At 44.6% G+C, this 23,138-nt stretch overlaps 1 protein-coding gene across 10 annotated transcripts in view; it reads right to left on the reverse strand.

Annotated features, from left to right (window-relative positions):
• The window catches only part of Lrch1 (leucine-rich repeats and calponin homology (CH) domain containing 1), a 193,335-nt gene that overhangs the window by 91,197 nt on the left and 79,000 nt on the right, over positions 1 to 23,138 (reverse strand). For 9 of the 10 annotated variants that reach the window (XR_001781129.2, NM_001252132.1, NM_001033439.3 and 6 more), the window contains exon 2: positions 12,108 to 12,252. Coding sequence is in view for 8 of the 10 variants with exons in the window: in NM_001252132.1 (NP_001239061.1) it covers positions 12,108 to 12,252 (145 nt within the window). In the remaining 2 variants the exon portion in view is untranslated. Of the gene's footprint in view, positions 1 to 1,517; positions 2,557 to 12,107; positions 12,253 to 23,138 lie in introns of those variants that run through there. The other variant, XM_006519160.4, reaches the window with a different exon arrangement.

Consider the following 23,138-nt stretch of genomic DNA (forward strand, 5'->3'; position numbering starts at 1 on the left):
GTCTGTGCTGGGCACCTGATCTGCAGGAAGCAGCCATTGCTTTAGCCAGGACGTTTCCTTGGCTGAGGGATTACCTCACCTGCTGTGAGATCTGCTCGCCTTCCCTGAAAGCATCATTGCTGTCTTCTGTTTTGCATATAGCACTTGCTAGTTTTCATACACACAGGGCAGTGAACAATATCCATAGAGGACCCATTCATTTTCCTGCTTCCTGCTTCCTGCTTCCTGCTTCCTGCAAAGCTTCTCACCCTGCCTTCCCTTAATGACTGAGTACTTCCCCCCTCCCCCACCTCCCCCCCCCTCCCCCCCCCCCCCCCCCCCAGCCAGCATAGCACTCCTAACCCCAGGCCCTTCCTTCCCACAGGAATGTGTGACAATTAACTACAAAAGCTGCCTTTGAGTTACCTCGTGATAGTATGGATGCACTTTAATTTTATGCTATAAATCTAAAATCAAATAAACACTATACTTATGCCTCATTGTAGAACAAAAGAAATATCTTACATAAATACTTCAATCTGAAAGTTTTGAACCCAGGGTCTCACGTGTTCTACTATTCTTCACTAACCTCAGCCCAGAGAAAGGATTGAGTTCAAGTTCAATGCACACACCCAATCTGGGAGCCCAAGTTTAAACCTCACTTTGAGAGCAACTGTGATAACTACAGCCTTGCCACTCCTGTCATCTGCAATCTTAAAATGCCTTAAAACTAGAAACGCACATGATTATTTCAATTATGACTTGAACTGGGTTCTTGGAAACTATGCCAATTAATTTCATGCCCACACATATAAAACGCATGTTTGCAGCAGGTCAGGGATTCAGTTTGAAAGGAGAACTCAACCAAATTCAGGCCCCCAGACTAAATCTTCAAAGGCAGGCCTCAGCATTCAGCACGATTCTGCAGTAGCTGCTGCACAGCCTTTCAGCTGTGCCTGCCTGTACCATATTTGGGGACTGCAACTGTACTGGTTTCCCACAATAACAGCCCATCAGTCTCCTCTTGAGTATAAATAACTCACTGCTTAAAATATTCCATATGTTTACAGCCCAACTGGGTAGCAACCACTGCTAAAAAATAACCACAGTTTGATTAGATAATGCCTCGGCCTCAGATCACTTCTCTCCTTACGACCAAGCTCGTTAAATTCAAAGAGCGTGGCAGTCACTGTAAAAACTCCAGCTTGAAATGTGCTTCATTTAAAATGAAAATACATGCTTAAAATCAAGGAAGAATCTTCCAAGAAAAAGTACTATACGTGAGAATGTTAATTTATCAAACACTTTCAAAACCAGCAACATAGGTTTGGGGGTTATACTGTTGTATGTGTTTGCAGGGAGGGTGTGCGTGTGTGTGTGTGTGTGTGTGTGTGTGTGTGTGTGTGTGTGTGTGTGTGGTGTGTATGTGTGCTCGCATGTGTATGTCATCCACCCTGGTTTTTGTGACAGGTTCCTTCATTGGCCTCTAACTCGACAAATAAGCTAGGCAGAGTGGCCAGCAAATTCTTAATACCCACCTGCTTTCTTAGTAACAGGTTTATCAAAGCTCATGGGTCATCCCTCCATGCATTCACTCTGAGATTTAGGAACAGCACAAGCAACCCAGAAGATGGCGAGAGAAAGGCACAGACTTTCCGGCCGGAAGCAATAAAACGCTGCACTAGTAATAGTTAATGATTGGTCCCTGCAAAAGAGGATGAAGGAAAGGGGTCAGGATAATTCTGAGATCACCAGCCGTTGTGACAGAGAAGAATAAAAACATCAAAGAAAGCGAGAAAGAAGCCAAGGTACATAAGAAATGACCTTAGTCTTAGTTACTTTTCCATAGCTGTGGTAAAACACCACAACCAAGGCAACACAGAGAAAACCTCCTCTGGCTTACGGTTCCGGAGGTACACTGGTCCATGACGTCAGAGCGGAAGTAGCAGGCTGAACCACAAGCAGGAAACAAAGAGAGCTAGCTGGGAATTGCCTGTGGCTAATGAAACCTCAAAGCCTGCCTCCACCATCAAACCCAAACTCCACCCCTAACACACACACACACACACACACACACACACACACACACACACACGTGACGCACCTCATCCAGTAAGGCCATACCCCCTAAGCCTTCCCAAACAGCCTCAGAAACTGGGGACCAAGTATTTAAACATAGGAGTCTACAGGGCCATCCTCATTCAAACCTCTACACTTAAGTTTGGCTCATGCTGGATTTTGAGGTATAAATGAGACATCCAAGAGAACCGGGATGGTAGGCAAGGAAGGAAGGAAGGAGTGATGTTCAAGGGAGCCAAACAGATGGAGAATAAAGTTGAGACTTGTGAGACAGGAGGTCTTAGAGGTAGCTGTAGGGACCAAAGCTTTGGGAAACTCCAACTTTAAATAAGTGCAGGAAGAGAGAATATTCAGACTTCAGAGCTGAGAAGAAAGAGGAAGAAGCAGAAAAGCCCCAGGAAAGGGTGATCAAGGAAGGGAAACATTGCTGGCATCATTACCAAACAAAATCTCACTATTTCCCACAGCTCCTGAAGCTATGCAAATTTTTCTGCTCATGAAGCTATGCAAAGCTCCTGAAATTATGAAAGGTGTGGGGCAATGGGCTACGCGCAGACAGCCTGGTTTCATGAGAGAACTCCTTCTGTCCCATGTAAGTGAATTACCACTACCGGTTCCCGGGGTTCAAGATCTAGTCTCGACTGGAAACCAAGCTATCTGTGCATAGCCCATTGCCCCACAAAAAGGTATATAAACAGTTCTGCTTCCTCCCTGTCAGGACCAGGCAACATCACTCTGAACTACAACCAATTATATACTACCTGTGATAGTATTTTTCTGCAGTATATAAGCTATAGAGCCTTCCTATGGGATTTCTGGAGAGCTAAGTATAAAAGTTTGGTGACTTCCAAGGAATAAAGAAGAGAAACTTCCTTTAGACAACGATAAAGGATTCCTGGCTAGTGCTATGGATTCTATCTAAGATCACTGTAACCAAACACTCAATGGTCACCACAGGGAAGTTAAGCTATTTTCCAGGGTACATTCTGGCTAAAGGACACAGTGGCCTCATGGAAGACATCATCTACAAGTGGAGAGTGCTCCTAAGTAGTTGCCTGAACTCCCTGTAGGGCTCTCATTCAACTTACTAACTAAAAGCAAGTGAACTCTCAAAGCACACAGGTCATTCTGTGGTTCTGCTTCGCCACCTGCAGCCAACGGGACCCTCACACTCCTTACAATACTTGATCTAGACGTGAAAGAATCTGTAACCTCTGGGAAATATTTTCTCCATCTATAGCCCTGTTCAATGAGCTCACTGCTGTGCAACTCATCCACATCATGATAGAATTCTGAACTAGTGCCAAGAATGTAGGCGACGCCAGCCCATAGGCTAAGGACCCAAGAGGAAACAAGGCAGGAGGAAGAAGCCCATTAGCACAGGCATCCTCTCCAGCTGCTTCCAGGCGGCTAGAAGGAGAGCAACCCTGCTCTCCCACTCCCACAGGACAAGGGTCCACATGAGCTGCTTTCTTCTTCTTCTTCTTCTTCTTCTTCTTCTTCTTCTTCTTCTTCTTCTTCTTCTTCTTCTTCTTCTTCTTCTTCATTAATGTATTTTCTTACACACCATATTTTATTCCCCTCCCCCATCTCCCATCCACTCTCTGAGACTGTTCCATATCCCATACCTCCTCCCCACACCTCTGTCTCCACATGGATGTTCCCACCATCCACCCAACCTGACCTCTAAACTCCCTGGGGCCTCCAGTCTTTTGAGGGTTAGGTGCATCATTTCTGAATGAACACAGACCCAGCAGTCCTCTACTGTATGTGTGTTGGGGGCCTCATATCAGCTGGTGCATGCTGTCTCTTTAGTGGTCCAGTGTTTGAGAGATCTTGGGGGTCCAGATTAATTGAGACTGCTGGTCCTCCTACAGGATCACCCTTCTCCTCAGCTTCTTTCAGCCTTTCCCTAATTCAACAACAGGGGTCAGCAGCTTCTGTCCATTGGTTGGGTGCAAATATCTGCATCTGACTCTTTCAGCTGCTTGTTGGGTCTTTCGGAGTACGGTCATGCTAGGTCCCATTTGTGAGCGTTCCATAGCCTTAGTAATAGTGTCAGGCCTTGGGACCTGCCCTTGAGCTGGATCCCATGTGAACCCTGGGCTGAAACAAAGCTTTCCATCCTCAGGATGTCTTGCTCAGTTATTTAATCCCAGCAACGAAAGTCTCAATAAAACACCAGCTACAAACAAAAAAGGTGTTGCAGAGGAGGAGAAATGAGTAACTTTTAAATCTGGAGCTGACAACTTTTTTTTTTTACATGTATATGTATTCTCCCCACCCCCCCCCACCCCCGCATGAATTACTCATGGAACTAATTACACAGGCTATAAGGAAAATCTTGAACAATCTAAAGAATCTACAAACAGGAAACATAGCTTGAAATAATGAATCAAATTCAAATTACATTTTTAAAAGGTACCGTAAAGCAACTCTATAGAAGTTAAAGCTCACTGGTCAGAATGATCCTGAGAAGTAGAAACAATTTAAGCGTGATTTAAAAGTACAGTATATAGTACGGTCTGGACAACTAACCCTCGAAGGTCATATGTGACCCCCAAAGGTCATGTGTTAAAGGCTCGGGGCACCTGGGTGGTGATCTTAGAACAGAAGAAGTTATGGGTTTTGAGAAGGTGGGTGAAGCCCTTTGGGGTACCCTTAAGTCACTTGGAGCATATTCTAGAAGAGAGGTGGACATAGCTCTGTGAGTTTGAAGTGTGAAGCAAGCCTGGTCTCAAGTTCCAAGACAGTCCTGGCTCAAAAACAAACTTAAAAAAAAAAAAACATAACTAAAAGAATGCAGGAATTTACAGTCTGAAGAATACAAGGAAGGACCATGCTACCTTCAAATACAAAGGCTTCTTGTTTTTATACTTGGGCTGTCCCTGAAAATCTCCCTAGCAAAATAGTTCTACAGTGCATGGAATGTAGCAGAGATGGCGTTCAAGTGCTCAGTACCACCCGTTTCTGTCACTCAGTGACTTGGGAAAAATCCCTCTTCTGCCTCACACCTACTACAAAGGCTGCCCAGGGGCTCACTGGGGGTTGTCATGACTACAAGGTGCTGCTGGAGATGAGGACAATGATTATTCCACAGACCCAATATATATATATATATATATATATATATATATATATATATATATATATATATATATATATATTATAGGGTAGCATTTCTTCTAGGCTCTGCCCCCACAGTTACCTGGCAATAGCCAGGTACACTTGACTCACTATAAAAGGGGCTGTATGCCCCTTCCTCACTTCTTACCCTCTCTTACCCTCTTCACTCTCTATTGCTTCTCTCCCCATCCCCTCCAGTCTCTCTCTCCATGTGTTCATGGCCTGCCTCTAACCACCCACATCCCATGCATGTTCTTGGGCTGGGGGTGGTGGGGGGGTGGAGCACTCTCTCTCTCTTTCTCTCTCTCTCTCTCTCTCTCTCTCTCTCTCTCTCTCTCTCTCTCTCTCTCCCCCACTGCCTTTCTCTGTCTCTACTCCCCTCCCCATGCCCTACCCACCCTCATTGTGTGTGTGGCTGGTACCTCACCGGGAAGGGATGCCTCAGCATGGACCTGCACAGGTACCGCCATCCATCTCACCAAACCTCACTCTTATCAAACATATCCCTGGCTTCCTCTGCTTTTTTTTATAAAATACATCATTATATACATATATAATATATGTAAACACATATATGATATGCACATATATACATTTATGTGTACATGCATGTATGTTCTTTTTCTCCAATCCCTCCTCTCATTCATATCACTATTTATAAGATAGCGTATTAACTGCAGGAGTTTTACAGGAAATGTAATTAGTTGATTATTGATGTAGTGGCAATGTTTCACAGGGCTTTTACAGGTCTAGTTAGAAAAATGATCGCAATTTTGAGCTTGCTCATGTGGGACCTCAGAAAAAAACATTGAGAATTGCCATACGTGAAGAGAAATGTCTGCAGTGAATAGCAAATAAGCACCCCTCACTTCCAGAGAGCTACTCGGGGCACAAAGATCTTCACATCCCTGTGAAGATCAGAAACAGAGCAGGAAACAAAGCCAGCGAACTCAGCCTTGCTTCTGCTGGGAGCATAATGTCGCCTTTGTGTTGCAGCTTGCTTTCTCCCAATGCAAACAGTGAGCTAGAACATCTGGGATCAGGTGTGCACCGTGGAAAAACCCTCCGCGGAAGCCTTGCCAAGGACGGGCTATGCTAAAAGGAATGGCATTTGATAAGAAATATCCCATTATTAATTTACTTGTGTTTGGTAGCCTGCCAGCACAAAACAAAGAGACATACAGTTACACGCACTTTACACACAATTTAATAAACACACCCAAAAGTTTAGGGTCCGCTGCCTATATGTTCAACCATATGAGCAAATGCCTGGGAACCCTAGAAAGGCTTAGGACATATGTAGACAGCTGTGCTATGTAGCCTGCATGTCCCAGTGGCCTCTTTCACGTCTACTGTTCCATGGAAAGTGTTTTCAAATTTTTTTTAAGATTAATATTATTGAACGCCAATCTGGTTCACTGTGTTTTGGTGTTTCTATGTATCTGAGATTTCGTAAGATACAACATAACCATCATATACGCACATACATGTGTACATGTCCACACACGCACATACATACACACACAGATACGCAAGCACACACAAAAATACACACACAGATACACAAGCACACATACATGTGTGCACAAAGATGCTCTCACTTTCCTTTTGATTAGAGCTTCATAAAAAGGAGATGTGGATTTGTAGTAAGTGAAACAAAACTTCAAGCTCAGAGAAACAGTATCAACTTTCCAATTTTCTAGAGAGAAGAGACACATTGGCTTCTTTAGAAATGACACACACAATGGCACAAGGCAAGAGAATGATGGACATTAATTTTTGTTTCACAACAACAACAACAAAAATGAAACAACTGTGCTTTCTAAAGCTGCCCTGGCCCAGGGTCCCTCAGTAAGAGAGTGAGTGTCCAGGGGATTAAAGATTCTTTCAGAGAAGGAGCCTCAGAGGAATGTGGGGATACGGGTTCTGTGACTATCAGGAAGTTGGCTCTTTTTGCACATTGTTTAGCAGCCAAAAGGGATACCGGGCAGCAGAGATGGCAGCCAAAATACATTCCTTTTCCAGTGTAATAACATCTTGTGGACCAGACAAACCTCTACACTGGCAATAGCTCCAAACCAATTCCAGCTAAGCTGAGGGAGCACGGGTTTCTGAGGAGCAATCCAGGCCCAGCTGGTCGCGTTTCCTCTGAGAATCGGAAACCCACGCCCTTCATCCTGGAAGCAGTCTGATTAAATGCTATAAAGAAGTTGAGTCTTTCACACCTCCCTTCTCTGAAATGAGCCTGCTATGCCAAAGTCTGCGTTCTAAGATTCACAACACCAACTGCTGCCAGGTCCTGTGCTCTTCTGGGCTGTTTGAGCTTCTTCTGGTACTCTGACACCTTTCCAGCCGTTTAAAATAGATTTTCAGGCTTGCCTGTGTGGTGTCAGCTCTAAGTGCCTGTTGCTATAGAGCAGCAGGCTTGCTGAATCAGTTTTATTGTTCTTGGCCACGTTTCTTGGACAAAGACATTTTCAAACAGGAAGACACAGGGGGCACATACACTAAACTAACATAACCTTTGGTTGTGAACACCAAAAAGCAAAGATGAAAAGCCTCGACGATTCAAACACGGGCTACATAAACAGCAACACATCAATGTTTACCACAAATGTTACATTTCCATCGTGTGAGAAATTCGGGAAACACTTTCATGTTTCTAACTGCAGTTCATGGTAAAGATGTTTTCACGTGTGAATTAGTCCTGCCTCTTGAGAGACGAGAGGGTCTTTGGCACAAAGCAGCTATTTGAAAATTGCAGATTGCACCAAGAGATTCTACCAGCCAAGAACCTGGCTAGGCAGCTGCAACATGTCCCTGCTCCTCCACCAGTACCACCACCACCACCATCATCATCATCACCACCACCACTGTCATGACCATGACTGTTGTCAAATATTTATGGCCGCCTACACGGCCATAATATACAATGTTTCTCAGGGGATGGAACCAACTTTGAACGTTTGCCATAAACTCAAAGTATCTTTATATGGGATCTTTTTCTATTTTAGAATGTACAAAATTAGCAAGTCCTGCTTATAATTTATTAAGAAAAGGAGAAATTTTAAATATAGCAAGAACAGGGCTGTCCCTGAGGCTCTGTGACAGAGCACAAGCGTTCTGAGGACAGTGCTCAGTTTGATCCCCACTGTCACAGAAACAAAAGAAAATGAATGAAACAACACTTAAAACGAAACAGAGGAGTGCTTGATGTTAAGTACAGGAACAAGATCTGGGAAGGCGGTTTATCTGTACCACTTTATCTAAAGAGTCTTCCTAATTAATAGACGATAGGGGGGGGGGTGAGGGAAAAGGAGAGGGAGAGAAGGAGGGGGGAGGGGGGAGGGCGAGGGAGAGAGGGAGGGAGAGAGAGAGAGAGAATATGAATGAATGAGAACCAAGCACCAAGCACCAAGCACCACAGAAAAGAAAATGTTTTAGTTGCTTATAAAAGGAGAGGACTCAGGGCAGCAAATGGCTCTAGGGTTCTGTCCGCCAACCTGGGCTCCTAACTTCAATCCCTAGAACACACGTTGAAAGCAGAAATCAGACTCCCAAGCTGTTCCACACATACAGCCAAAGAATGGATATTTAAATTCAAAGACCCCCGTATTTGTTAAGGTTGTCGCCCAGATATGACCTCCTAAGCCCCTCCGGTTACTAGCTTGCAGCCAGCTGGAGTCAGGGCCAGTCTGAGTCAGGAAGCTGTCTGTCACACAGAAGACTCAAGTGTTGTGATGTAACTCAACAGCATTGTCTAGACAAGGTTATACATATTTGTAAGTAAACAAATTTGCTAGTCACCTACTGTTTCAAAAACAAACAAAAACAAACAAAGAAATCTCAGGCAAGAGCAGTGTGATATTCATCCTACCAAAACCATTCCCAAGCCTAGAAATAACGGAAGCTCAAAGACAGGTAGTACTAGCAAGTACAGCTCCGAAATCGGTTACTCAAGCAGCAATTAAGGACTCTAACTGAATAACAACGTAACACTCAAAACCTCCCTCATCATCATTTCATATTTACATATTCATATACGGGCATCAAAAATGTCACCCTGAAACTGGCCTAATGGGGGAGGGCCCAGCCCACTGTGGGTGGTACTGCCCCTGGGCAGGTGGTCCTGGGTTGTGTAAGAAAGCAGACTGAGCAAGGCAGAGGAAGCAAGCCTGTAAGCAGCACCCTTCCATGGCCTCTGCATCAGCTCTTGCCTAGAGCTACAGACCAGACGCCCCTCCATGATGGACAGTAAGCTAGCTGTAAGCCAAACAAACCCGAGTTACCCTTGGTCAGAATGGTTGATCACAGAAAACCCAGGAAGTTTAGTATGTTGGGTTCTCAAAATGGCTCATGGGCTAAAGGCACTTGCAACTAAGTCTGGGGACCTGAGTTCAATCCCCAGGACCCACAAAGATAAATGAAAGAAGTGACTGCTGTTAAGTTGCCCTCTGACCTGCGCGCACACACACACACACACACACACACACACACACCACAGTGCACAGTACTTGCCGCACACAAAAGAAATTTAAGATATAATGAAATAGAAGAGGAGGGGGAGGAAGAGGAAGTGGAAGAGGAAGAGGAAGCAGCAATAGCAGTAGTAGCAGCAGTGCGTAGCCTTTTAAAAAGCTCAGAGGCTGCCGTATATGTTTGATACTTCCTCACATAAAGCAGTAAGAGACAGGCTCTTTCTTATCTTTCATTCCTTATAGCGTGCTCCTTCAAAGATCACAGGCTCAGTGCAAGAACCTGAACGGTCTCGGCCCTGCTAATATTCACGGTAGGAAATGTAGGAAAGGAAAAACAGACAAAAATTTAAAATTACAAATAAAACTGGGAGATGAGACACCATGGTGAAATTAAGCAAGCCACAAAGTACATTTAGCAGTTTCCCCATCCCTCATGCAGAAATTCACCACAGAACGCCCACTGCATTAGTCTGTGTTCATCGCCAATAGGTTCTTAGTCTCTCTCTCTCTCTTTTTTTAAGTTTTTAACTGTTTTTAGACTATTTTATGTGTATGGGTAATTTGTTTGCATGCATTTCTGTATACTCCTTGCAGTCTTGGTACCAGAAGAGGGCACTGGACTCCGGGAACTGGAGTTACAGACCCTACGTGAGTGACAGGAATTGAACCTTGGTCCTCTGGAAAAGCAGCCAGTGATCCTAACTGCAGAGGCATTTCTCCAGTCCCTTTCCAGTCAAGAATTCCGAGGCCCAGGCTTGATTCTATCCTTTCTACTCATCTGAGGGCAGCAATAATTCACTCTCAAATGAGCGCAACCTAGAACTCCTCAGAACACACTCAACATTAATATTAAAAAAAAAAAAAAACAATTAAGATTAGATCACCAACATTTTTAAGATTTTATAGTCAACTATGCCCCAAAGTTCTGGTGCACATGGACTTAACATGAAGCTATGTTACACTAATTTACTTACTATCGTAAGCTAACTATTAGGATAAAAATGCTATAACAGAACAGAAGTGGGTAAGTAAGCACAAGGGCTGCATTGGCTTTGGCAACAATTGTAGTTCATGAATAAATCTCTTGAGAAGTCAGGGAACCAGAAACTACAGACACTGCTGTGTCGGCTCCCAGACAAGTCCTGGGGAGCAGGCTTCTGCTGTAGGTGAAGCTAGACAGACTAACCAGAAACCTGTGGAACTGAAAATTAGCTAGGTGAACCTGCAGACTACCCTAACAGTACCTTACATTTTATTTTTTTTAAATAATAATAATAATAATAATAAATTAAAGCTAATGACAACTGCACCTCGGAATGTTTTTAACCTTGAGGGGAAAATGTACATTCCTAGACTCATGATGGCAGCCCTCTTTGCTGTTTCGGCTACAAACAAAGCAGAAGGCCTCTAATTTTTCAGGAGCCAACTAAAACAAAATGGAAACCAGAAGAACAAGAAGCCCGCTGGTGTCATTATCTGTTATAAAGAGCCACTGTGTCTGGCTTGCTGGGAATTTTGAGCTTTAAAATTGAGTGTGTTTGTTATGCGGCACAAGCCTCTTCTCTGACTAGGCTCTACCCCTTACACACCAAAATGCTGGCAGCTCGAGGAAGGACTTGGGCTGGAACCTGGGAAGTTGTTTCCATTCAGGTACAGGGAGCAGAACAACTGTATCCCCTCTCCTGAAAGAGGCAGGGCCTGACCAGAGCAGCCAGCTAGCTGCAAAGTCTAAACCCAAGGTTTAAAACAATTAGTGTCCTTGAAACCCTAGAGCTAGTCTGCAGCATTAAAGTGTTACACGATGCTATACAATGTAGACTGAGGGAAGCCAATGTAGACTGAGGGAGGCATGCTCAGCAAACCCTGGCTTAATTCAATTGAATTAAAATTACCTAGGGCACTCAATCCCTGACCCCCTACCCCCAACTCTCACCCTGGCTGTCCTGAACTCACTCTGTAGACCAGGCTGGTCTCAACCTCAGAGATCCACCTGCCTCTGCCTCCCAAGTGCTGGGATCAAAGGATTGTGTCACTTTTTTAAAGAGACTGAACTTACAAAGAATGGGTTTTCCCCCTTCCTCTTGAAACACCTTAACTATCATTCTTTTTCAGTTTCACCTCCCCTCTTCCTTCAAAAGCTGCATGAATTCTTGAAGATAGCACACTAGCATCCTTACACACGCCATCAAACAGGGCACAGTGATGCTACATAAGTCGTTCCCTTTCAGGACCCTGCCCTGCTGACATCCGGGGAAGCCCAGCACCTGAGCAACAAAGAGTAACACTAAAGACCCTGTAAATCTAGGACAAAGGTCATTCTTAATGAGCTCTATGGTTTACTTGCCAGTGTGATCAAGAATCGAAAGGAAGGTAGACAGGAACGCAGGATGGTTCTGTGTTGGTCACTGAATGAAGGCGATCGCAAAGTTTCCACGTGAAACCTACCTCAAGTTTAGGTGGGTCAACATCTGCAAATTAACAATGGCCTCAGGAATGACTCTGATACAGTTGTGATACAGGTTAAGAATTTCCAGTGATACAAATTGGCACAGCTCCATTGGCACTTCCACCAGTCTGTTTTTAGATAGATCTATGGGAAAAAAAGGAAAGAACACTCTGTCAGTACATCACCAGGATCCTCCATGCTGTCTGCACATCACCAGCATCCCTGATGCTGTGGGCACATCACCAGCATCCTTGATGCTGTCTGCATATCACCAGCATCCCTGATGCTGTGGGCACATCACCAGTATCCCTGATGCTGTGGGCACATCACCAGCATCCTTGATGCTGTCTGCATATCACCAGCATCCCTGATGCTGTGGGCACATCACCAGCATCCCTGATGCTGTGGGCACATCACCAGCATCCTTGATGCTATCTGCACATCACCAGTATCCCTGATGCTGTGGGCACATCACCAGTATCCCTGATGCTGTGGGCACATCACCAGCATCCTCGACGCCTTGTCCCTGCTTTAATGCTATGATCTAAACTTTATCAGCATCGCTGTCTTTGTGCCTCTATTGTGGTTTCTATTTCTTGGGCAGATTCAGAAGCACACGCATAAGGGAAACAAAGATGCTGGTGAGACTTTGGGTCTCTGATTTATAAATCTGGCTACATACATACAAGGAACTTTTCACCTATTTTGAAAATTATCTTAGGCAAGAATGTAACTCTTTTCACATATACAAATACCATAACTATCACTCATTCATTATATGCACTGACTTTCCAACTAGAGTCCACTTCTAATGGAGATGAAATATGTCTTTTTATCTTCAACAAATATAAAATCCACATTTTAAAAAATGTTTTATTCACCAGAAAACTTATGATATACAAGACCAAGACAAAACAACTGTGTCTGTTAAGAGCCAAAGTGTCTGCTGAACAACTACCAGTAAAAATAGACTCCACAGCCAAGTGCACAGAGGCCTGTGGAGTGATTCGAACACACAGGACCCCCCCCACACACACACATACAAACAAAATGATGTGATAGGAAAAATAGACATGATGCCAAATACAGGAAGGAAACACATGCCACAACTGTGAAGAGTGAAGGCCAGACAGTTACCTGGAGGATAAACTGGGAACTTTATGCTCATGAACTTAAGACTTCCCAGACAGCTTGAAGGAAGAAGATAAATTTGGTCCATGAGCACAATACTTAAGACAAAACAGGTAAATAACTCCCCCATCAGAAAACCCATGAGAGGGAATGAGGGACAGCAGCCATTCCATTCACAAACCAACAGACTCTTCCTATACAAAGATAAGGAGATGCTACTCTTAGTAAGACTAGGGCTGGTGATGTGGCTTGGGGAAAGTCCCGTGACATGTGAAGTCCTGGGTTCAGTCTGCAGCCCCACCACCAAAAATATGGAGAGATAGAACACACAGAAGAGCATGCCAAGGGCTCCTGTGCATAAAGCAATGCAACATTGTTTCAATTAAAGTAACATAAATTGTAATTACATGAATAGCATTGTTTACCTTTCACACTAGCAAGAATCAAACAGTCTGATAGAGACACTACTATGATGAAGACTGGTCAGCAAAAGGCTGTTAACTGGTGACATTTTAGCAGAATCCATCATAATAGAACTGAGGGTAAGGAGAAACTGAGGCAGAGATCAAACAACAGGAGGTTGCAGCTATTTAAAATGAGTAAATCTGGGAAGGGTTTTACAGCTTGGGGCTCCAGTCCATATTAGGACTAGCAGGGCTAGTCAGATGGGCCAGCGGGTAAAGGCACTGCCCATCAAGGCTGACAGCCTGAGTTCAATGCCTGGAATGCACATAGTTGATGCAGAGAACCGATGACAGTAAATGTCATCCACACGCATGCCATGGCACTCGCCTTCTAAATAATAAATGCTAAAAATAAAAGTAAAATAAATTTGTTTAAAAAAAATAAAAGAGGGGCTGGAGAGATAGCTCAGTGGTTAAGAGACTTTTTGCTCTTGCAGAGGACCTGGGTTCAGTTCCCAGCATCCACATGGAGATCCCAACCATCTATAACTCCAGTTCCAAGGGATCTGGCACCCTCTTCTGACATCAAAGGCACCAGGCTCACACTTAGTTCACAGACACATAAGCAGACAAAAACAATAGGCATAAAATAAAAATAATTCTTTAACAAAAGACTATTGGGAGCACCATGATGGCTTAGTAAACAACACCTGATAGCTGAGTTCATTCTATGAGACTCACGTAGTGGAAGGAGAGAGTGGACTCCTGCAAGCTCTCTTCTGACTACCAAACTTGAGTCACAGCATAAGGGCACACACACTTGCATACATACAATTTTTTTTTAAAGAAGAAGAAGGCTCAGAAAGATGGCTCAGCAAGCAAAAGTGACCCTTAGTGAAGGCCCAACAACCTAGAATCCATCTCTCAAACCCACGTTGGGGTAGAAGGTAAGAACCAACTCCACAAAGTTGTCTTCCCGCTTTCACATGCATGCTGTGAGCTGCGCATAACCTGCTCCCACATGCACACACACACACACACACACACACACACATACACACACATATGCACACACACACATACACATGCACACACACACACACACATGCACACACACACATACACATGCACACACACACACACACACACACATAAGCACACACACACACACACATGCACATACACACATACACATGCACACACACACACACACATATGCACGCACACATGCACACACACACATACACATGCACACACACACACACACACACATGCACACACACACATACACATGCACACACACACACACACGCACATGCACACACACACGCGCACACACACACACACACACACACACACACACCAATAATAATGCACGGATAAAGGTGCTACAGGAATGGACGGTGTAAGGTGGATGTGTAAAAAATAAATCCCTTTTTCCTTCCCAGCCCTTCTAGAGAATGCCGACTCTGAGACTAATTATTTATTAATAAATGCCTTGGACACAATCTTTGGCTCATCCTGTTGCAGACAGCCCTGGGGCTAATTGTATTTGATGTTAATTCTGTTCTCCTGTGAGGGGCTGCGAACAAGGAATGAGTCCGCACTCAGGTGACTTCCTGTAAACCTGCTTCCCACCTTAATTTATAAAGGCTAGAGTCGATGATTGGGTGGAGAAAGAGGGGAAGGTGGAGCTGAAGGTTTTGGGAGAGAAGGGGCCGGGGGGCAATGGAGGAGGAGAAAGAAGGAAAGTGGAGCAGAAGCACCTGGCCTGGAGAAACCACAAGTTCTAAGGGGCCTCTTATATGTGGAAGATGGTAGTGTAGTGGCAGATCTACCCAATCTAGGCGCACAGCATGTATTCATATTAATTGAGTTGTGTTTTCATTGCCGGGGCATATTTGGGTTGGAGATTTACCACAACGTCATTCCTGACTAGCTCCTAACTCATTTAGTCCATTCAAACTATTCTGTCCTCCACATGGTTAGGCCCCTCTCCTCAGCTTCATGTCTCCAAGTCTGGGGCGAATCTCCTCTTCCTTCTCTCCTGAGTTCAGCTACCTGCTGGTTCACATCCTCTCAGCAATCCCTGTCGAGTCTCCACTCACTATTTCCCAGAATCCTCTCTCTTCCTGCCCGTGCCCCACCTCCTAACTTCTGCCTCAGCTCATTGGCCATCAGCATCGCTTACAGACAGGTGACGCTTACAAGAGAGTCTCTCTACATGGATGGGCGGCTTCTGTATGCGAGGATGCCTGGTTCCTCAGATGACTTGCGGACCTCATGCTTTCTTCTCGGTTTGGAATTCCACCTTTGTTATACACTTTCTTTCACTGTGTGTGTGGCTTTGGTCCATGACCATCTTGGTCATTTGTTCCCTTGACTTCCCCTCAAGTTCACTAGGCTGCTTTCTAATATTCTCCCTTTTAAAAGAATATTATATACACTGGAGATGTGCTAAGAGATTTTAGGTACTTCCTATACAAAGGTCAACTATGTGAGACAATACATAATTTGTCTGACTATAGTTATTTTCAGTACGTATTATACGTGTACATATACCAAAACAGACTAGATTCCTGACATATGTACATGAATGTACACTTTGACTCAATCTTTTTACAGCCACAAATATGGGTAGTATATTCACAGCCACAAATACGCGTGATATACTTTTCAGCAGAGTCTGAAATCATACAAGTTAGAAAGTAATTTAAATGTCAGTGGAGGGCTGATTAAATATTCACACTCCATTAATAAATATCATAAATAATGCTAATATTAAATTAAACCATAAACATGGCTGTAACAACAATTGCATTCCCTATGAATACTGGAATACTGAAACATCACTCATTAGCATGAACACAAGGACTCTCTGTGGCTGACAGGGCACCATCTCTAAGATAAGCTGCCCATGCTGGTAAATGGCCATGTATAGAACAGCATGCAGCATTTGTGAGTTGTAGAGGGTGTTCAACACAGTTACTTAGTTGTAACTATTTCTGGAGAGTTAAGAAACTGGTGAACGCTGCACTTTCTAGACAATGGCTCTCTGGTCAGATGGACGGGACTGGCTTCTCACTGTAGACCCCTCTGTGCCTGCAAAGACTTGAATGCATTCAAATACACACACACACACACACACACACACACACACACACACACACACATGCATGCACATACAGGTGTGTGTGTGTGTGTGTGTGTGTGTGTGTGTGTGTGTGTGTGTGAGTGGGTATCCAGATAAACAATATATGTGAATATACATGATATATCATACATACACTAGTAGAATATCCAACTCTGTATGTATAAAAGCATCTCCCGGGACATCCACATTCTCCCTCTCACGACACAATGGATTTGTGCTTTAGTCAAAGACTGAAGCGACTGTCAATTCCTGAGCAGCAAATGTAGGGAAGAGGGGTGTGAAGCAAATTTCCTTTCCTGAAATCTTAGGGCCATCACAGAAAGAACAATTCTCTGCAGAAGACACGCAGATTTTCCTGTGCCACAAAGCAGGAAATCTACCCAGAAAACACGCTGTTTCCGGGCGAGTTCAGCTCAGAAAATCCCATGAAGTTCACAGAGAGAAAACCTGGCCGTGTAGTCTCCCGACTACAGTGTTTACAGTGCAGGCTGTTTGCTGTCCTCGCCTCCTATCTCCTCCATGGTCTCCCAGTGTGGAGGAGCGAACGGTCAGCGGCTTCCTCCCATTACTACTTCTGAGAGGATTCATCCACAAAGCTTCTCCAAAGATGGCGTTAGTCCTAACCGCTGAAGGGAAAAGCCTTAATTCTTGCTCATTTTAAATTGGGTCTAATATCTTGCTATTCGGCTCTTTTTGTTTGTTTGTTTGTTTGCTTGCTTGGTTTCGGGGTTTTGTTGTTGTTTTTCCTTTTGGAGACAGGATCTTCCTATGCAGGTTTAGGGTGGCTTAGAACTCACAACCCTCTTGCCTCAGCTGCCACTGTTAACCTTTCAACCACAGGGCCTGCCTTATCGTACCCATCTGAAACTATTATGGCTGTGTTTGGTTTGAGACAGAGTTTCATGTAGCCCAAGTTGACCTTAAACTCTCTACACAGTAGTAGGTGGTCTTGAGCTTCTGATCCCCCTGCCAGGTTCAAGGCAGGGATTGGTATATCTGGTTTAGAGGTTTGTGCAGAGCTCAATGACCCTCAGACCTCAAACCCTGGGCCTTGTGAACACTAAGCAAACGTGCTACCAACTGAGCTATCTTAAACATGATGTTTTTAATTTATTATTCTTTATATACCTTTTCAATGATCCTTTAAGGAGTTTATATATATATATATATATAAAACAAAGAAAATTCTAAGCCAGTAGTTTCTCAAGCTTCTAAGGCTGTGACCCTTTAACATAGTCCCTTATGTTGTGGTGACCCCCAACCATAGATTATTTTAATTGCTATTGCATAACTATAACTTTGCTACTGTTATAAATCATAATGTAAATATCTTTGTTTATCCATGGTCTTAGGTGACTCTTGTGAAGAGCTGTTCAACCCCCAAAGGGGTTGTGACCCACAGGCTGAGAAACACTGTAAGCTGTTGACCATGGGTATCCGCCATGAGCAGGTCTTCACTGCACCCAAATAAGTCGACCTTCATATCCACCAAGCTACTGACAACTCCCCCCGCCCCGTGCCATAAGCTCCTGAATTTCTAGATTTGTGTCAGTTTCTACATTAGAGGGTCAGAAATCTACACACAGCCTAGACTCTGCCAACGCCTACACAAAAACAGCTGCCTCGGTCAGCAGTGTGGAAATTAAAACAAAACAAACAGTCTGTTGGGGTTAATTAACTTCATGATGAATTATTTACACATCCGTCCAACATTTCCCAAGTATATGCTCTCTACAGAAATAAAAAGCCACACACATTCAAGGAGCTTAGCCATTTAAAAGAAAACTGAGGCACGATCACAATAAACCATGGGGGATATTCCAAACTACGCTTCTAATATGACCGAAATCGGGGACTGGAAAGAGGGCTCAATGTTAGGAGCCTGTACTGCTCTTCCAGAGGTCCTGAATTTGGTTCACAGAACCCATATTGGGGCTGACAATCTAATGTAACTCCTGCTCCAAAGGACAAGCATTGTTCATACCCACACACAGACATAGACATAATTCAAAAATAAATAAGATCAATATATATATATATATATATATATATATACACACATAAGTTCTAAATCAGGCTGAGTCCTGGCTGTAAGGTCAGATACAGCTGGTGAAATCTGTCTAGCACTTGGCAGATGCTCATGCAAACTATAAGTGCCTTCAACTTATGGGTAAGAACAGGCTTGGGTGGCTTGCCCAAACCACAGTGGTAATTCCACAGCTCCCCCTAGGAGACCATCCTTCTTCATGGAATGATGCCAACAAGACCAGGGCAACAAATCAATCTTCTAGTTTGATTCGTCCAAAGTACAACCAAAATGTAGCCAACATGGTCTCTGAGCAAGGCCATAGGGAAGCTGAGTCATGTCTCTAGCAGTAACAGAGAAGCACTGGGCTTGGTAGGTTTTCAAATGTATGGCTGCGTTTTCTCTATGCCTCTTAGCATTGTTTAATTCCCAACCTTGTTAGTGGAAGACAGAAAGAAGAGTACAAAAATGTGGATAGGCCGCCGCCTTCTCCTCTGAGCTCCATGTATGTTCTAGAGCAAATGAAAAGATGCCTAGAAAGGGCAATAAGCCTGCACTGAGCTGTTTGCACTCAGGGTATCAGGTTACAGAATAAAGTCCAGTCCCAGTGTTTCATGTTACCTGAAAACCAAGCACTAAACCAAGGAAGAGAGGGAAGAGGGCAGGAAGGCAGGAAGAAAACCTGAGAACCAGGCTTGGATGATCCTGTCCCAGCACTCAGAGGCCAGCTGTGGGCTACAGCGCCTACTTTCTGTGCACCCCCCCCCTCAAAAAAAAAAAAAACAGAAAGAAGAGGAGGGTCAGAGAGAGGGCTAAAGAATGGAGGGAGCAGAAGGGAAGGGAGAGGAAAGGGAGAGGTCAGAGAAAGAGAAAGGAGAGGGGAGAAGAGGAGAGGGGAAGGGAAGGAGGCAGTCCAGAGAAAGGGGAGGGGAGGGGAGAGGTGGGGGGGGGGGTAGAGAAGAGAGGAAGGGAGAGAAAGTAAATTTAGGACTTAGCTATAATCAAAGGCACAGGACAGAAAGCAAACCCCTAACCTAGGCTCCTAACAGAAGGCATCAGAGCCCAAGCAGACACCCCCAAAGTCTGAACAATAAATGTTCTCCACTCCAGAAAAAAACAGGAAAAGCAAATGCTCTCTAGACATGAAGCAAAGGCTAAGAGGGCAATTCACTTGTTAATCTCCAATGACAAAATCTAAAAGCAAACGGTACACTTTGGTGAAAGACTCAGGAAGACCTGAGCCATGCAGAGATAAACAGGCTTTGCAAGGGACCGTGAACTTGGAGGGGTGATTTGTGTTTGTTTTTTGGTTATTTACAGTTCTTGGGCTTCTATAAATACAGAGCGGATATCAGTGACTCCATTTAGGGCTGTTTCCCTAAGTAAAAACCTCCCTAGAACCTCTCAGCCTGTTGGCATGTTAGAGTCACTTCAGAAGCCTGGGGATCACGACTGGAGCCATGGGGATTCTTGTGGTATCCATATGATGCCCCGACAGTCTACAGGGATGGGGGAAGGGCAATGAGCACCCCTGCCCGGTCCCACCATGGAGAACAAAGCCACTACTACAATTTTGAGCCAATTTTGAAACAAGCATTAATTAAATACTGGCCAGGATGATGGACTCTGGCCAGGTCTATTCCGGGGTTCCCAGAAAATGGCCACGAGTCACATTTTACAAAGGCTTATAAAAGCAAACCCATAAAGCCAGGTATTTCCCACCACATCCAATCAGGGGCAAGCATATATCCTGACATATGTCCTGCCTCTGTACCTCCCACCTACATGTGATCAGGGACATCTGGTGAGGTTGGGTCAAGCTGCTTTGGGGGGCAAACACTTCTTATATAAATAGCCCTCAGCATTTCAGGGTGTATCTGTCTTAGGGCAAGTGGCTTACAGGTTAGAGGTATTTTTGTTTTATGTATCTCTTAGGCATAGTAAGTACTTAAAATATAACTTTGGGAAAGTGTGTGCCCAGAGACAGGGCTAATCTGGAGAGGATGTTGGTTTGGACACACAGAGAGTCCCATAGCAGGATCCAAAGGTGGGGCTGAAAATACTGCCCAAGTTGGAGTCAGCCCTCGCTGGATCTGAGCCTTACTCCCATTGTCTTCTCAGCAAGTTTCCAATACAAACCGGGCAACAAAAATCTAACCAGGAATGAAGTTGTACATATTTTGAAAGAGCCACGGACATGGAAAACTAGATTTTCTCCTTCCTTTGTTGACATGTGCGCTCCACACCAGGTGTCTTCCTCCCTTGCTGTCCACCTACTTATTTTTTGGAAAGACTCCCCTCCTCCCCTGGTCTCTATTCTGGGCTTATTTGGAGCTGGCCAGGAAGCCCCAGGGAGCCTCTTGTCTCTGCCCACCCCCTACACACCTTATTTTTAAAGTAGGTGCTGGGATTGAACTCACACTTGCACAGCAAGTACTTCTGAGTGACCCATCTTCACAGCCCCCTCTTCTTTCCCTCCTTAACAATAACGAGCCAAGGCAGATGCCTCTGTAATTCCCAGTAAGGTTCAGACTAGTAAAAAGCAGAACTAATTCCCAGCTGTGTGAACAGCCACCAAAGCTTCCTGAGAGCCCTTTCTCGGCTCAGCCTCAGAAGCCGAGCTCTCGGAAAGATTGACTGTCCATCTGAGTAAATCTTGTAAAAAGAAAAAACATTAACTGGCCCATTTTTGAGCCTGGTCAGTAGACACTCCACAGCCTTGTGAAAGCTACGTGACCTCTGATCAGGTCTTTAACACATTTTCCAAATGAAGGGACGTCTCCTGGGTGCCTTTGTTCTCCACCCAGCCCAGGCGGGCAACTGCCCTTGCTGGAATCCCACCCTGGGGTCTTGCTCTGCAGTGAAGAGTCAAGTACACACCAACACAAACACACTCGGGGCAGCAAACCGGCACCCCTAAGACACGGTCTGCCCACATCCGCTACTTAATTGAAGTATTCACACGAAAGCCAAGCAGCCAGAAATAAAACAATGAGGATCACGCTGCCAAAGCAAGCATTGCAAATCCCTAAAATAAAGTGGCCAAAAGAGTAAAAATAAGCAGGGTAGAGAAGGAAAACAGTATGTGGAACCCAGTGTGCAGTCAGCAAGATTGAGCGGAGGGACGCTGTTTTTGTATAAAAAACGGAAAGTGGTAGTTCACGAGGAACGGGTTGAATCCCTTGTGTGCCAGCAATAACATCCGAAATCTGCAGCCACTAGCATCCTCCATGTACAAGCTCTGATGGGCCAGGACAGCTGGGGACCTTGTGGACCATATCCTGGTGGTCAGAAGAAAAGTCCCACTCTTGGAAATCACTATCATGAGCCGGTTCAGGAAAACCAAGCAAGACCATAAACATACTACCATGTAATTAACTTCAGAAGCCAGCATCCCCTTCCTAACCCAAGAGGGTTGCAGCCTCAGACTCCCAGGAGATACCTAAAGAGCCCAGATAGTACTGAGCCCACCTATCCTTTTATTCTATATGTGTGCCCATGATAAAGTGGAATTTACAAACTAGGCAAAGCAAGAGAATACCAATAAGGGGAGAGAGAGAGAGAGAGAGAAAGAGAGAGAGAGAGAGAGAGAGAGAGAGAGAGAGAGAGAGAGAGAGAGAGAGAGAGAGAGAGAGAGAGAGAGAGAGAGAGAGAGAGAAGTAGAACAGCTTCCATAACAAACTGTGATAAAAGCTGTGTGGCTTTGGTCTCTCTATTGAGGGGGAAGGCTTATGTTATTTTTGGATCACAGCTGACTGTGATTTTTGGATGAACAGTGACTGAGACAAGATAGTTAGGAACTACTGTGTCAGTACCAGCCATGAGGTCCTGTCAACTGGGTGAGATGTGTGCCCGTCACAGGGAAGTGCAAAGCCCTGGCTCACTTGCACCTAAGACCTTGTACCTCCAAATGCTCTGGAAAGCTCTTTCCACTTTGATATTGTGGCTTCTCCTGAGGACATGTTGGGTGGTGGGGTGGCCTAGGGTCACCACCCTTCTCCAATTAGTTAGGCCAGGTCTCCTCTATCTCTCCATCTGAACTTCCTCGCTGCCCCACAAAGCCTTCTAGCTGGGAAATCTACTTCCTATCACTCTCCACACACATAAGAGTCCAGCCCCATGATTCAACACTCACCACAGGAGGGGCATTAGAATAAGGGAACAAGGCTCCAGGCAATGTTGAGTCCTGACTCTGAAGATTTTACCACCAGAGACTTCGAGGAGCAAACAGGCAGAAATAGCAAGCAAATTCCTAAAAGCCTGGAGAGAGTCCAGCTCTCAGGCACATATCTCTGAGATCCACCAAGAAGTAGGT

This window comes from Mus musculus, chromosome 14, assembly GCF_000001635.26.
Source record: "Mus musculus strain C57BL/6J chromosome 14, GRCm38.p6 C57BL/6J".
Classification (NCBI taxonomy): domain Eukaryota; kingdom Metazoa; phylum Chordata; class Mammalia; order Rodentia; family Muridae; genus Mus; species Mus musculus.